We start from the raw sequence: 13409 nt of genomic DNA on the forward strand, positions 1-13409 counted from the left end.
ACAGTTAAAAACAACCAATGGAACATAATAAGGAAACACTAATTAAATTACAATGCACAAAAAAAATAAAGGAAGTGCATCAAAACCTAGGCAAACTTTAGTGTTTAATTACATTGCAGGAGCTAAAATTGGGGAAGTGTCAGTGTGACGCAACAATTATTAGGTTCAAAGTTCCTAGATTTGTTATTGAAAAATAATCTTGGGGATCCAATCTGGTGATAGCTTTTTCTTCATTTCTTGAAGAAATAAAGCCGAAAGTAGATCACAGTTTGGATTTGTAAACAATAAGACCCTGTGTTTTATATGAAGCTACATAAATTATAAAGTGGTTATCTTAAATGAATACAATAATGTTTTCCTGGTCACAGTTTCAACAGATTCGTGAACAGATGGAAGCAGAAATCAGTCGTCTGAAGCAGGAGAATGGTATTTTGAGAGATGCTGTCAGTACTTCCACAAATCAAATGGAAAGCAAGTACGCCATTGTGGTCATTTTGTTAAAACATCTTATTTTGTGGTCTTGAACTTCAAACTGTTTATTATTATTATACAATTGTATCACAGCAGCCAGTTCTTTCGCCAGATTTGGCATTGGTTACTAGTTGGGCCCCACCCAGGGGCCTAGGACGTCGTAACATATTTTCGTAATATGCGTGCAGATCCAAGCAATGCGGCTTTTTGCATTTGACTGATGGTGATTTTGTCAATTTTTAACTGTTTTAAATGTAATTCCAGTGCTTTTGGAATAGCACCCAGTGTGCCAATTACCACTGGAATTATCACTGCTGGTTTGTGCCATAGTCGTTGAATTTCGATTTTTAAGTCCTGGTATCTTGCGATTTTTTCATGTTCCTTCTCGGCGACCCTGCTATCACCTGGTATTGCGATGTCTATAATTGTGACCTTATTTTTCTCAACCAGTGTGATGTCTGGTGTATTATGCGCCAGTATTTTGTCGGTTTGTATACGGAAATCCCACAAGATCTTGACCATCTGATTTTCAAGATCTTGTGGGATTTCTGTATACAAACGGACAAAATACTGGCGCATAATACACCAGACATCACACTGGTTGAGAAAAATAATGTTGTTGTTGTTGTTGTTGTTGTTGTTATTATTCTCTTATCATGATATATTATTGTGGACAAACATAATGCGATTTTTTAAGTTAGGTAAACCGGTGTGCACTGTTGCCAAGAAATTATTGTTGGTAGTTGCAAAGTCATGTCCAACCCATCGCGACCCCATGGACAACGTTCCTCCAGGCCTTCCTGTCCTCTACCATCCTCTGGAGTCCATTTAAGCTCACGCCTACTGCTCCAGTGAGTCCATCCGGCCACCTAATTCTCTTTCGTCCCCGTCTTCTTTTCCCCTCAATCTTTCCAAGCATTAGGCTCTTCTCCAGTAAGTCTTTTCTTCTCAATAGGTGGCCAAAGTATTTAATTTTCATCTTCAGGATTTGGCTTTCTAAAGAGCAGTCAGGGTTGATCTTCTCTAGGACTGACTGGTTTGATTGCCTTGCAGTCCAAGGGACTAGCAGAAATTTTAACCAGCACCATAGTTCAAAGGCCTCAATTCTTTGGCCAAGAAATTACCTGGAGCCAAGTTGGAAGGAGACTCTTATCTTTTTTATCTTAGTTGCATAGTTTTGTTAGATCCATTGCAGTGCAATGAGGGATTCAGAGGGGTCGAGAAAAAGGTAGTGTTCATATAATTTGGTATCCTGTAAAATGGATATTATTCTATTTCATTTACAGAAAGTAAATTCTTTTATTTTTTATTGGGGGATTTTATTGCTTTTTATTTGCTTTTAAAAATCAGTGTTATCAATTTGAGTATTCTTCATATTACTGTCAAAATGTAGAGCAGATCAGTCTGATAAGATGTTTGCTGATAATAAAAAGAAAGATCAGTATTAATTGTCATTAATTTTAGTTTTTCAGCTGTAGGAGATAGCATGGAAATTTATTCCAATCTGTTCTGCCATTTAGTGTCAAATTAAATTTAGAAGAATTTCTGCCTCTGAGTAGCACAAGGGAGAATGCTTAATAAATTCATAACTTATCTTATGTTTTGTTCAACTCTTCTCATTATTTTTACCCTAATAATTATTTTCCCAGTCTCCCTGTAAAATTCAAGCATTGGATTTTCAAAGCAGTACTTACCGTATTTTTCGGAGTATAAGACGCATCGGAATATAAGACGCATCAAGGTTTTGAAGAGGCCAATTAAAAAAAAAGTAGGTAGGTAGATAGATAAAGGGATAGAGATGGAGAGAAAGAGGTAGGTACGGAGAGAGAGAGAGTAGTTAGGTAGGTAGGTAGATAGATAAAGGGAAAGAGAGAGAGAGCGAAATAGAGAGAGATAGAGAGATAGAGAAATACAGTAGGTAGGTAGGGAGAGAGAGTGTAGGTAGGTAGGTAGGCAGAGGAATAGAGAGAGAGAAATAGAGAAGTACAGTAGATAGGTAGGGAGGGAGAGAGAGTAGGTAGGTAGATAGATAGAGGGGGAGAGAGAGAAATACAGTAGGTAGGTAAGGAGAGAGAAAGAGAAAGTAGGTAGGTGGGTAGATGTTTCCAGGTGTATTTATCCATGTGCTGGAAAAGGAAATCGCTGACAATCTGCAGCACCTAAGACTTTGTTTCTGCTATCACAGCACTTCATCAATGTAATTCTCATCAATCAGTTAAAGAGCTTTCCAAAAGGGGGGAAAAAGTTTTTGCACTCTGCAAAACCTCCCAAAAATGGCCCGTTTTTTCGCAAAAAGGCCCCGGTTTAAAAAAAAAGGCATGACTAGCCTTGGGGGAGCTTGCAGAGTGCTCCTGGGGTGGTTGGGGGCAAAAAACTAGCAAAAAACAGCCCGTTTTTTGTGAAAACGGGCCTGTTGTTTGTCAAAAAATTGCATGCATAGCCTTATGGAGGCTTAGAGTGCTGCTGGGGGGGCAAAAAAGCCTATTTTTTGCTCATTTCTGCCCTCCCCAGCCCCCAGGAGCTCTCTGAAAGCCTCCATAAGGTTATGCACGGCCATTTTGGTGAAGGGGGCAGGGCTTCGGGAGGCAAAAAATGCTGTATTTGATGTATAAGACACACCCAGATTTTCAGCTCTTTTTTGAGGAAAAAAGGTGCGTCTTACACTCCGAAAAATACCATATATTTGACTGAGTAGAACCAATATACCTAGTTATAGTTAACTGTACAGTTGTTGCTGTGCCTGAATGATTTCTCCTGCAATTTTGCATTGAAATTATTTGCATAGGGTCTTCTGTTCAAAGTGTATATTCATCACCTCGGTGAATTTTGCGTGATGATTTGAAGGTTTTCTTTACAATAGTCATTTGGAGGCAGAGGTAAATTTTTATTAGTTGCTTTAGCATTTCAGAATCTCTACATGTGAGAAGAGCAAAATTTAATCAAGCTTTTCTTCCTTTGATTCTTTGCTCTTTAACTTGGAAACTGAATTTCATTTTTGATAGAACCCATAGTGGTACCAGTTAAATTAACTGGCCTGTCCCAGTAACATAGCGTTATTTTTAATAGTTGCCATATGTGTTTAAATATTACCATACCTTCACTCATGGTGACTGCAGCTTGATCTTCTGTCCAATGTTCTTCATTCACATTGCCAATATGGTGAAAACAACTAATTGTTTTTGTATCTAGGCAGTCTTCAGAGCTGAGCAAATTGCGTCAAGATTGTGCTAGACTAGTGAACGAGCTGACAGAAAAGAATAACAAACTGCAGCAAGAGGAGCTTCTAAAGAAAAATGCAGAACAAGCCATCAATCAGTTAAAGGTGAGTATCAACTTATCTTCATATTTGTGGCAAATCCGGTGTTTGCAAACATGCAAATCAAATGGCTCAGAGCCTCCAAGAGGAAATGGGACTTTGCAATCTCTCCCATGTGTGGATTGCCAACAGAAGTGTGCAGTATTTGGATCCAAAGTGAGAAAGTACTTTGGAATCATCTATCCTTTTCCGAAACACCTTAATGAAATTTTGTCTTTTCTTGGTTGTATGAGATCCAAAGAAGGTATGGCTTCTCTATAATACTATTGCCAGGTATGGTAAGCATATTCATGCCAGATCAAATGACATGCCTCCCGAAGTTGTGGGTACTCCAACACTGGAGGTTTTTAAGAAGGGATTGGACAACTATTTGTCTGAAGTTGTATAGGGTTTCCTGCTTAAACGGGGGGTTGGTCTAGGAGACCTCCAGGATCTCTTCCAACTCTGTTATTCTGTTATATGTATAGTAAGAAGACAAACTATATGTCACAAAATTACTAATGGCTGCAGGAAGAAGAGATTTATCTAAAATCCCTCCTTTACCAGTTGGTTTGTGTGATTTTTACACCAATGTGAAATTAAAATAATTAAGATTGTTTTTTCCTCTTTCCTCTTTCTAATGCCCATTATATCTCTGAAAAAATCCTCCTGAATGTTAGAGAAATCTTGAAATCTCTTTTTAGGAGAGGTGAAAGTGGCAGTTCTATTATAGTATTGATTTGCCATGCTTACAAACTGTATTTTCTGCCAGTTTTTCATCATTGCAATGCTGTATTTCATGATCATGCAAAAATTCTGCAAAGGGCAGTTTGACCCTCCCCAAAGGAGATGCATAGACAAGCAATATGTTACTAATTCAAATAGAATACACAATAATTGTGAACTCTTCTTTTAATGAATTACCAGCTACAGAAACATTATGACCTATATATAAATCAGTGCCAGCAAGTTATAAACTCCTCTTTTATTGCTAGAGTATGTGTTATAGCATTCTATAAAAATGCCTAATAATTTCATTTGATTGGGTATAGAGATGGCACCCAACCATAATTTTATTAGACAATGTTACATAAGTGACTTGTATTTTCTAATTGGTACTTGTCAGTTTACAAGTATTACTTTATATATTATTTAAAAATTTGCATTACGTCTCTTCTGTACTGGTTCTTAAATCGGTTCATAATACATGTATAAAAACAACGTAAAAATACCACAATAAAGTTGCTTTTAAGCTGCTTGTAGCCTCTTCTTGTAGCAGATACGATAATTTAAAGATTGTGTTTTAATGATCTATTTCTGATAGAGTAAGACATTCATTACAACAATAAGATTCCCTGGAAGCAGCCTAACACCCTGTATTATGTATGAACTTGCATAGTTCCTCTTCTGAGATAATTTCATATTCATCATGTCCATATGCATACAGATATGCAGATTAATGGTAAAGGTATTCTGGATGACTGACTGGTTACACTATAAAAATGGAATAGCTATCTCAGTAAATTACTTCAACTGATTTAGGCGTATGGGCTCTATAGCTTTGTTCTTATTTTATTGTGATGATAACAATGGACCAGTTCCTGTCCTGACTATAGGTAGTAATGCTTGATTTGTAGGTTTGTAAAACAATTCTTAATTTGCTCCTGCCATATTTTTTTAGACTCTGAATTTTGTGGAATTGCAAGCATGGTGCCAATCTAGTTCACATTAAAATGTGTTGGTTGTATAGGGATATGTCAGTTTCTCAACCTCAGCAATTTTAAGATGTCTGGATTTCAATACCCAGCCAGCATGCTCTCTAGGGAATTCTAGAAGTTGAAGAAACTTTAAAATTCTGAGGTTGAGAAACATTGGAATATATTCACACCTTTATTATTATAAGCATTATAATTATTCAATTTTTAGCCCACATTTTTTTAGGATCAGCCTTGAATTATTTATCCTACTCCATGTCACTTAAATATTTGACTAATCTGCTTTTTTATATGTTTGCATTAGTGCATGACTCAATTATTAAGAACAAGAAATATTTGACCTTTCTTTTATGATTTGTGAGTGATGTAGCAATACAGGCAGTCATGTATATTCTTTTCCTTTCCTTTAAACATGAAGGCACAACAACAGGAAGCTGAACGAAGATGGGAGGAAATGCAAAGTTATCTCAGGAAACGGACAGCAGAACATGAGGCTGCCCAGCAAGGTGCATTCAGAGCGTCTTCCTTGCTGTCGAATATGATCCCTCCTTTTTTTATCACTGGGATAAAACTGGTTTCTTTAAAGTTCTTTTTGTGTTGTTGGGAGCATGGGATTTCCGACAGAGTTCCTACATTGTTCAAAGCAAGGCATCTAATTTTTGCTGGTTTCCCTTCTACCTACTATAGTCTTCCTGTCTCTTCATTGAAGGGAAGAGAAAGGGTAGTGCAAAATTCAGCTATCTTTGCATGCATAACTACCTTCTGGCAGAATAGAACCACCATTGGTTACATCCCCTAATGTTAGAGTGAAGGTTTGTTCTCCAAGCTTGTGGGTTGATTTCCGTACATTTCCTTACCAGGCTAGGTAACATCTTCAGTGAAGTTTAGGGGTCCCCTAAACTCTGCTGAAGATGTTACTTCGCCTGGTAAGGAAATGTTCAGAAACCAATCCACAAGCTTGAAGAATGAAACTTCACCCTCATCCTACACCTGAGCTACAGATATTCATCACTATTGCAATCCTTTAGTGTATAATAGCTTGTTCTTAATAGTGTGAGAGAGTGATGCACTTTCTGTCTCTTTTCTCCAGAGTGATGATCTCATGCTGAGATTCTGCTGCTTATGTTCTGAGCCAGATCATTCCTACATCAGTCTCTCTTTTTCTGTATGTCTAAAATATTTATGACCCACGCTTCCATAAAATTCAGTGTGACCACTCACACTCATATAGTTTGCATATCTGATGATGGTAAGATGCTCCCCCCAACTAATTAGTAGCAGTAATTTTTTGCTTCTTGTAATAGATGTGCAGAATAAACTTGTGACCAAAGATAATGAAATCCAGAGTCTGCATAGCAAGCTAACTGATACAATGGTCTCAAAACAACAGCTGGAACAAAGGATGATGCAATTAATGGAAGCAGAACAAAAGAGGGTCACAACTGAGGATTCTATCCAGAGACAGGTGCAGGTATGACATTCTGCTGGGATCATGTTTAGCTTTTAATGCTTTGATATATTTTTTTCTTTACAACATCAGTGTTACGGGATATGTTGCATATTAAGATTGTTAATTTGATAACAACCAATTTATCCTGAGTCAGGATACTAAAATGTGAAAAATGAATTTTAGTTCTCTGGGGTGGTTTTTGGTGAACTGTCACCTTGGTTTTGTTACATATAGTACAATCTGCATGGTTGGGCAAATCCTGTTTTACACTGACTTTGTGCTCCTATTGCGATTGCAGTATATTTTGGAAATTGCATAGGGAACCTTAGAAAATGATTCCAAAGGCACTGTAATGGAGTGTGTGGATGCTGTCGAGAAAGGCGGGGTGGGGTGTGGGGTGCAAGTGATGCTGACTAGAAAACAATCAGTCAAGATAGGCAAGAGCCCCCAGTGACTTTTAATGGTCAAGGAAACGAATTTAGGAAGTTTTCAGCCTATTGGATCAAGCAGTTAAGAGTGTAGGCAGTAATATTATGCCTTAGAGTTACTAGATTCTGCTAAGGTAGCCTTACAATAAAGTTGAATTAGTTCACGTAATCCTGTTTTCTCTCTGTTTTGCCTGGAAGGGCTAACAGACAGTATTGAATAACCCTGATGTATTTGAGTTTTTCTTAAGTGAATTAAGACTTCCCGTGATATCCTCAGGTTTGTTGATGTTTCTGTAATTTCCATATGATGCAGCATGGGGAAACTTTAAGATTTTTTCCAGAGTGAATAATTTTAGTAGCACAGTTGTATAAAAATATTATTGTGTTTATGCACATTGCTAGTTTAGAATAGAGTATTTCACTGTTTTTATTTTCTTTTTTTGTAAAGGAGCTGATGGAACAGAATGAGGCTTTGAAAGCTCAGCTTCAGAAGTTCCATTCACAGATGGCAGTCCAGGTATATATAACAAGCTGTACTGTTACATGCATTGGGCATCAGACTAGAACAGGTGGCCACAATTACTTAGGAGCGAGTCTCTTCCATCTTCTCCATGCTGCTCTTTCCTTGTGCTTCAGATGTGCAGCTTGCTAGAGCAGGTTACTGCTCTGCCTGCATCTTTCCATGAGAATTCTGTGAAACACATATTATACCACGGTCATACTGTGCACTTGAACAGAAAGCTGCAGTAGCTATCTTCTACCTCATTTTCAGAATTCTTACAGAGTGATAACTATTACTGTAGGTATCTAGCTTGACAGCTGGTGGATAAGAGGCAAAGCCATTGCTACTAGAGAAAGAGAGTGCAGATTAATTTGATGGAAGCGATAGGTTTACATTGGTATGATTTATTGATTTATTTAGGTATTTATTAGATTTCTAATATCCTTTTCTCCAGGATCTTGAACCCGAGTCTCCTTGACCCTAGTGCAACACCTTAAATACTAATAAAACAAAATCCTTAACACTGAGAAAGAATTAGCCTTCTTCTAAGTTAGTAGCGCTTTAAACCTTTTATTCTTTCATACATTCATTTCCCATTGTTGCTTCTCTTTTTCAGAATTCAGCTTCAGCCCTTGCTGAAGAATTGCACAAAGTGTAAGTATTTTCCACATGTACAGCCAGACCTTCTGTTGCTTCTGTGCTAATTATTTCCTTGTACATGTAAGGAGTATGAGGGCATATGAAAGAGATTTTGTTGAAGGAAATATAGTAATTGTCAATATTTTTACCCTCTATTGTAACAAATTCTTCTTAGAAGTTACCGGCATCTTCCTAAGGATTTCCCTTTTAGATTGAATGTTTTCTGGGCATTGTATGTTATGTTGTTTTAGGAGAAGAATTACCTTTGTCCCCTTCTTGTTTTTCATACATTACATTAAAATAGCATTGTGTATGATTCAGTGTGTAGCTGTGGGGCTTTGTGTATGAGATAAAGGAAGAGCAGCTTCTCCTACATTTTTAAAAATAAACATTTCTAATAGCTTTAGTTTCTGTGACTATTTTTGTATTCTGGCACCCTAACGCAGCAGGTGAGGACTTCTCAGTTCTGTGATGAGATTTGCAATTGATTCTGAAACTTTTTGTATGGAGGGAAATTTTACAAACTGTTCTGGAAACTGTCTTGAAAGGCAATGTAACAATATTTTGAATGAAATTAAAAATAAATGTAAGCTATTTTCTGTCATTCCAAATCAGTTCTTCAACAGTTTCTCTTCACCGTCCCCCTATCAATTCTTCTCTTTGGTGGTTTTTTTTTGGGGGGGGGTGAGGGCAGGTGGAATATAATGCTACTATCTGCCTTCGTATAATAGTTAACATTACATTGATAAGGCTGTGATTAGGCAATGTAGTGGCCCTGATTTAGCATTGCTAAAGTCAGACAGATCTAAAGAAAGTTTAAGTCATATAGGACTAAATGATGCAACTGACTTGATTTTTGACCTCTATATCAGAGCAAACCAAAGGTCAAAAGCAGAGAGAAGAATAAAACCAACATCTGCAATTCTAGAATATGTATTGAACTTCAGGCTCTCTGATCCGCAAATCAGTATAAGGAAATAAAACATGTACTGGTGGGAAACTGAATGAAATCCTCAATAATGGCATACTTTCTGTCTTGAACCCAATAGTGAAAGTATTCTTTTCTTTTTTTCTTATCTTAAATCGTATGTTATTGTTAGGTGACTCTAAAGAAATGATCACCAAACTTTCCGGCTTGGTGGACTGGTAGGGGGAAGGGGATGGTTCTGTGTGAGTGGCAGCCATGTGTAAGCGTGCACAACTCCATTTGCGTAAGCGGAGCTGTGCACATGTGCATGCTCACCTGCCACTTGCACAGCCCAGTTCTGAGTAGGCTGTGGCCTGGGAATTTGGGGACCCCTGCTCTAAAGCCTCTTTAAATGACTATATCTTGAAATTAAGCACTGATGTTACTTTATGGAAAACATACTGTTACATACATTGCTCTAGATACTATATTACCTTTTCCTATTCACCCCAAGTTGATCTGCAGAATTATGAATAGAATATAATAGAAACCTTAAAAACTGCATTTCATCAAGAGAGCACAGTGTCTGCTTATATTCTAAAACACTAATAGAACAATCCACTGCAACAACTTTAACAAATACTGTGACTACCTTTTATGAAGGCCACTATAGATCACTATTGATTTTTTTTTAATGCTTACAGAATTGCAGAAAAAGACCAGCAAATAAATCAGTCTGAGGAGTCCTTAGCCAATGAACGACTCAAACTAACCAGCAAGGAAGAAGATCTAATGGTAAAGTGAAATATTATTTGTGAAAAGGTGGAATGAGTTATCTTTCAGTTGTGGAAATAATTAATAGTAGCAGTCAAGTTGTCTTAGGTGGTTGTATCTGCTGCTGTTGGTGTAGTTCATATTTCATGTAAACAAAAAGTGGACTAATAATTTCTTCTTTCTTGTCTAATTTCAATGACAGCCGTTGCCTTGATTTTGTCTTCCCATGCTTGTATTTATCTCATGCTTGTATTTATCACTGCTCATCAAATCATTGATAAACACTACCTCTGCTTGCTCTAGTTCAGTTCTGTGACTTCAGTACTCTCTACTTTCTTGCCTTCAAGGGAAGGGATGTACCTATGCAAGCATGAAGGCACCTATAATGAAAGCGGTAAAAACTTCAGCAGTTTAAGAGAGACAGTAGATCTTAGAAAGTGTCCAGTAAGCGTCCGATCAATTCCCAGTTTACAAATTACTCTAAAGCTACAGGAGTTTCTCTTCCTAATCCTTAGAAAGGTAGATTATGTTGCATGGATGGGAAGGAAAATGCGTAACATTTAGATTTAAGAGAATGTTTTTATAGAGAATGGTAATTATTAAATTTTTCCAAATTAGCAAGATAGACTCTGAAACAAGATTACATGAATAGAGAGTGAGAATTGATACCAGCATAATCCATCAGCCACTTTTCTTCAGAAACCTTTTGAGCCTGCAACAAGCCAGTTCAAACCTTACAAACATTTTTCTTTTCATCCCATCATGCTATAAATGCCTCACTCTTGGATCTTATTCAAATTCAGAAATAAAATACCATTCTTTGTTCTCCAAAATGCAAAGCAGTTCTCTGCAAATTCAGTAGCGCAAACAGATCCAACAAAATTCAAATGTGCTGCCTGAAAGTCTAGTTTTGTAGCTGTGGAGTGTGTGAGGCATTTGTTATTTCATGGCAACTGTAGCTTGAGGTGACCATCCATTCTTCCATTTCATCCTTCTGCATTTGTACAGTTGGTCGTGCAAACTGCCCAGGTGGTCTGTTCTGCTGATTTCCATCTTTGTTAGCCTTTTTGAAATTGCACAGGAAAGCTTTTTTTAATATTAATTCAGTGTGCCAAATAGTAGATTGAATAGAAGAGCTAAGAATGCTCATTCTCCCCTCTGCAGGTTGTCCAGAATATCAACATGTCTCTGAAAGCAGAAGTACAAAAGTTGCAGGCGATCACAAATGATCAGGTAAGAAGTCTTCTTCTGGGCAGTCAGGATGATGACTTATCCATTAATAATGCTAAATATTGTTTATTCAGTAGCAGAAGGATTTTGGAAAAATCACCATCCTATTGGCTCAATGAAATAAATTAGGATTATTCTGGCAGCTGCACAATTAGACTAATATTAAAGTACTGGCATACGCTCAGAAACAATAAGCAATTTCCAAAATTAGAATTAAGGTTACTGAAGTTAGTGTCCTTTAAAAGGTACTGGCACTCAGACTCACAGTGTAGACTGTTACCCTTGTGGGGAGCAGCTGTCTGGAATACATAGGGGCAATCTGTCATCTTTTCCTTACCGAGTCTACTCACTGGTTCTTCAGTCTTTTTCACAGTTTTCTCCACACTCCACAGAGACATGTTTACCATGCCTTCACTAGACGTTCCACTTCTGTGGGTTTTCTGATAAATTAAAAAGGGAAACAGAGAATCTGCTTCAATACCACTGACCCATATGGATAGGGGAATCAGCGCCTTCTTCGGTGTCCCATTTGGAGAGATAATCTTATCTCAAAAGAAATAAATGGAATCAAACTTACTTTTAAAAAGGAAAAGGGAGAATGAAACAAAAATCCCTTTTTAACTTATAAGTGTTATGAGAAAACATTCAGCAATGGAGGAAATAAGAGTACAGAGTAGTTGAAATCATAGCATCTTAAAAGAAATTGTAACAGAAGATGAAGTAAAGTATTAGGTTCTATGCAGACAAAATAATATTGCTCTATTCCTACTCAGAGGAACTTCTGATTTACGAAAATTCCAAGTGACTTGAAAACATAGAGTACAGTATTGCATACAAACATGAACCCACCATAAAATGAAGAATACTGTATAACATTGTTTTCTGCCTAGACTTGTTTACTTATTTGGTAGACAAAAAATGGATTCCTGAAGCAATAGCCTTCTGTCGCTTCTCTGAATTTTTCTCCAGTCTCTTTTTGCTTTGATTACAGGTAGTCCTCGACTTTACAACAGTTGTTCGTAGTGGCGAACATATATAATATTCTTTCCTCCTCCTATTTTAGCCCTTCTATTTTACTCCCTTTAACAAATGTCTCACTTAACAACAGAAATTTTGGGCTCAGTTGTGGTCGTAAGCTGAGTACCTGTACTTTTCTTGTACCAATCTCAGTACACAACTTTGCCCTCTAATTTGAAACAACAAAAAATTTATATGTGAGCTAGCACAACTAGATCAGAATTCCCCAATCAATCTGGGTTGGTGGTCCAGAGTGGGGAAAGAGGAGATGATTTTGTGGGAGGGGCCATGAATGCCCACGCGAGTAGGTGCACAAGCGCCTACTATGACGTAGTATGAGTGGATCCGCAAGCAATAAGGCTTGTGTGAGTGGGGCCATGTGTGAACACACAGGCCAACCGCTCAGGCAGCCCAGTGGAATTAGCCCGCAGACTGGTAGTGAGCCACAGACAAGAAGTTGGGGACCCCTGAACTAGATGCATTTGCCCTCATTAAGGTCAAGAATGTGGATTCTTGAGTGAACATGGATTTAAACATACTGACTTGCCAATCTCATTCCTACCAATATACAGATGTTTAAATCTATTCATGTACAATTGTAAATAAAATGTACAAATGGCCATTTCTCCTAGAGTGTTTCCACTTGTTAAGATATTACCTAAAAGTTAATATTTTATTTTCTGTTAGATCAGGATGCTTTGAAAATATCATAGCCTTTCAAACAACATGTCCTTTCTCAGAGCCAAACGAAGGATATGTGTGGTCCCTTTTCTTGTCATAGAACGAAAAGCAGATCCAGAAACTAAATGTGACCTTTAAAAAAATTGGATGTGAGTAAAATGTGATGTGACATTAAAAAAAGTACTAATCTTTTTATGTCTAGGTGGTTACCATTCGTGAGCTGGAGCGGATACAGAAAAGGTAAAACCAATGAAAACTGCTTCTTGAGAAACCAATGCTGGAATTATTATGCATTAGTTT

The 13409-nt window shown here is 37.4% G+C and overlaps 1 protein-coding gene across 7 annotated transcripts in view; it reads left to right on the top strand.

The window, feature by feature from the left end:
* KTN1 (kinectin 1) overlaps positions 1–13409 on the top strand; it is an 88718-nt gene that overhangs the window by 35629 nt on the left and 39680 nt on the right. For all 7 annotated transcript variants that reach the window (XM_032236129.1, XM_032236148.1, XM_032236140.1 and 4 more), the window contains 9 exons: positions 369–475; positions 3661–3793; positions 5900–5987; positions 6786–6952; positions 7808–7876; positions 8478–8515; positions 10112–10202; positions 11346–11414; positions 13312–13349. In XM_032236129.1, coding sequence (XP_032092020.1) covers positions 369–475; positions 3661–3793; positions 5900–5987; positions 6786–6952; positions 7808–7876; positions 8478–8515; positions 10112–10202; positions 11346–11414; positions 13312–13349 — 800 coding nt within the window. The remainder of the gene's footprint in view (positions 1–368; positions 476–3660; positions 3794–5899; positions 5988–6785; positions 6953–7807; positions 7877–8477; positions 8516–10111; positions 10203–11345; positions 11415–13311; positions 13350–13409) is intronic.

This window comes from Thamnophis elegans, chromosome 1 (assembly GCF_009769535.1).
Source record: "Thamnophis elegans isolate rThaEle1 chromosome 1, rThaEle1.pri, whole genome shotgun sequence".
NCBI classification, from domain to species: Eukaryota; Metazoa; Chordata; class Lepidosauria; order Squamata; family Colubridae; genus Thamnophis; species Thamnophis elegans.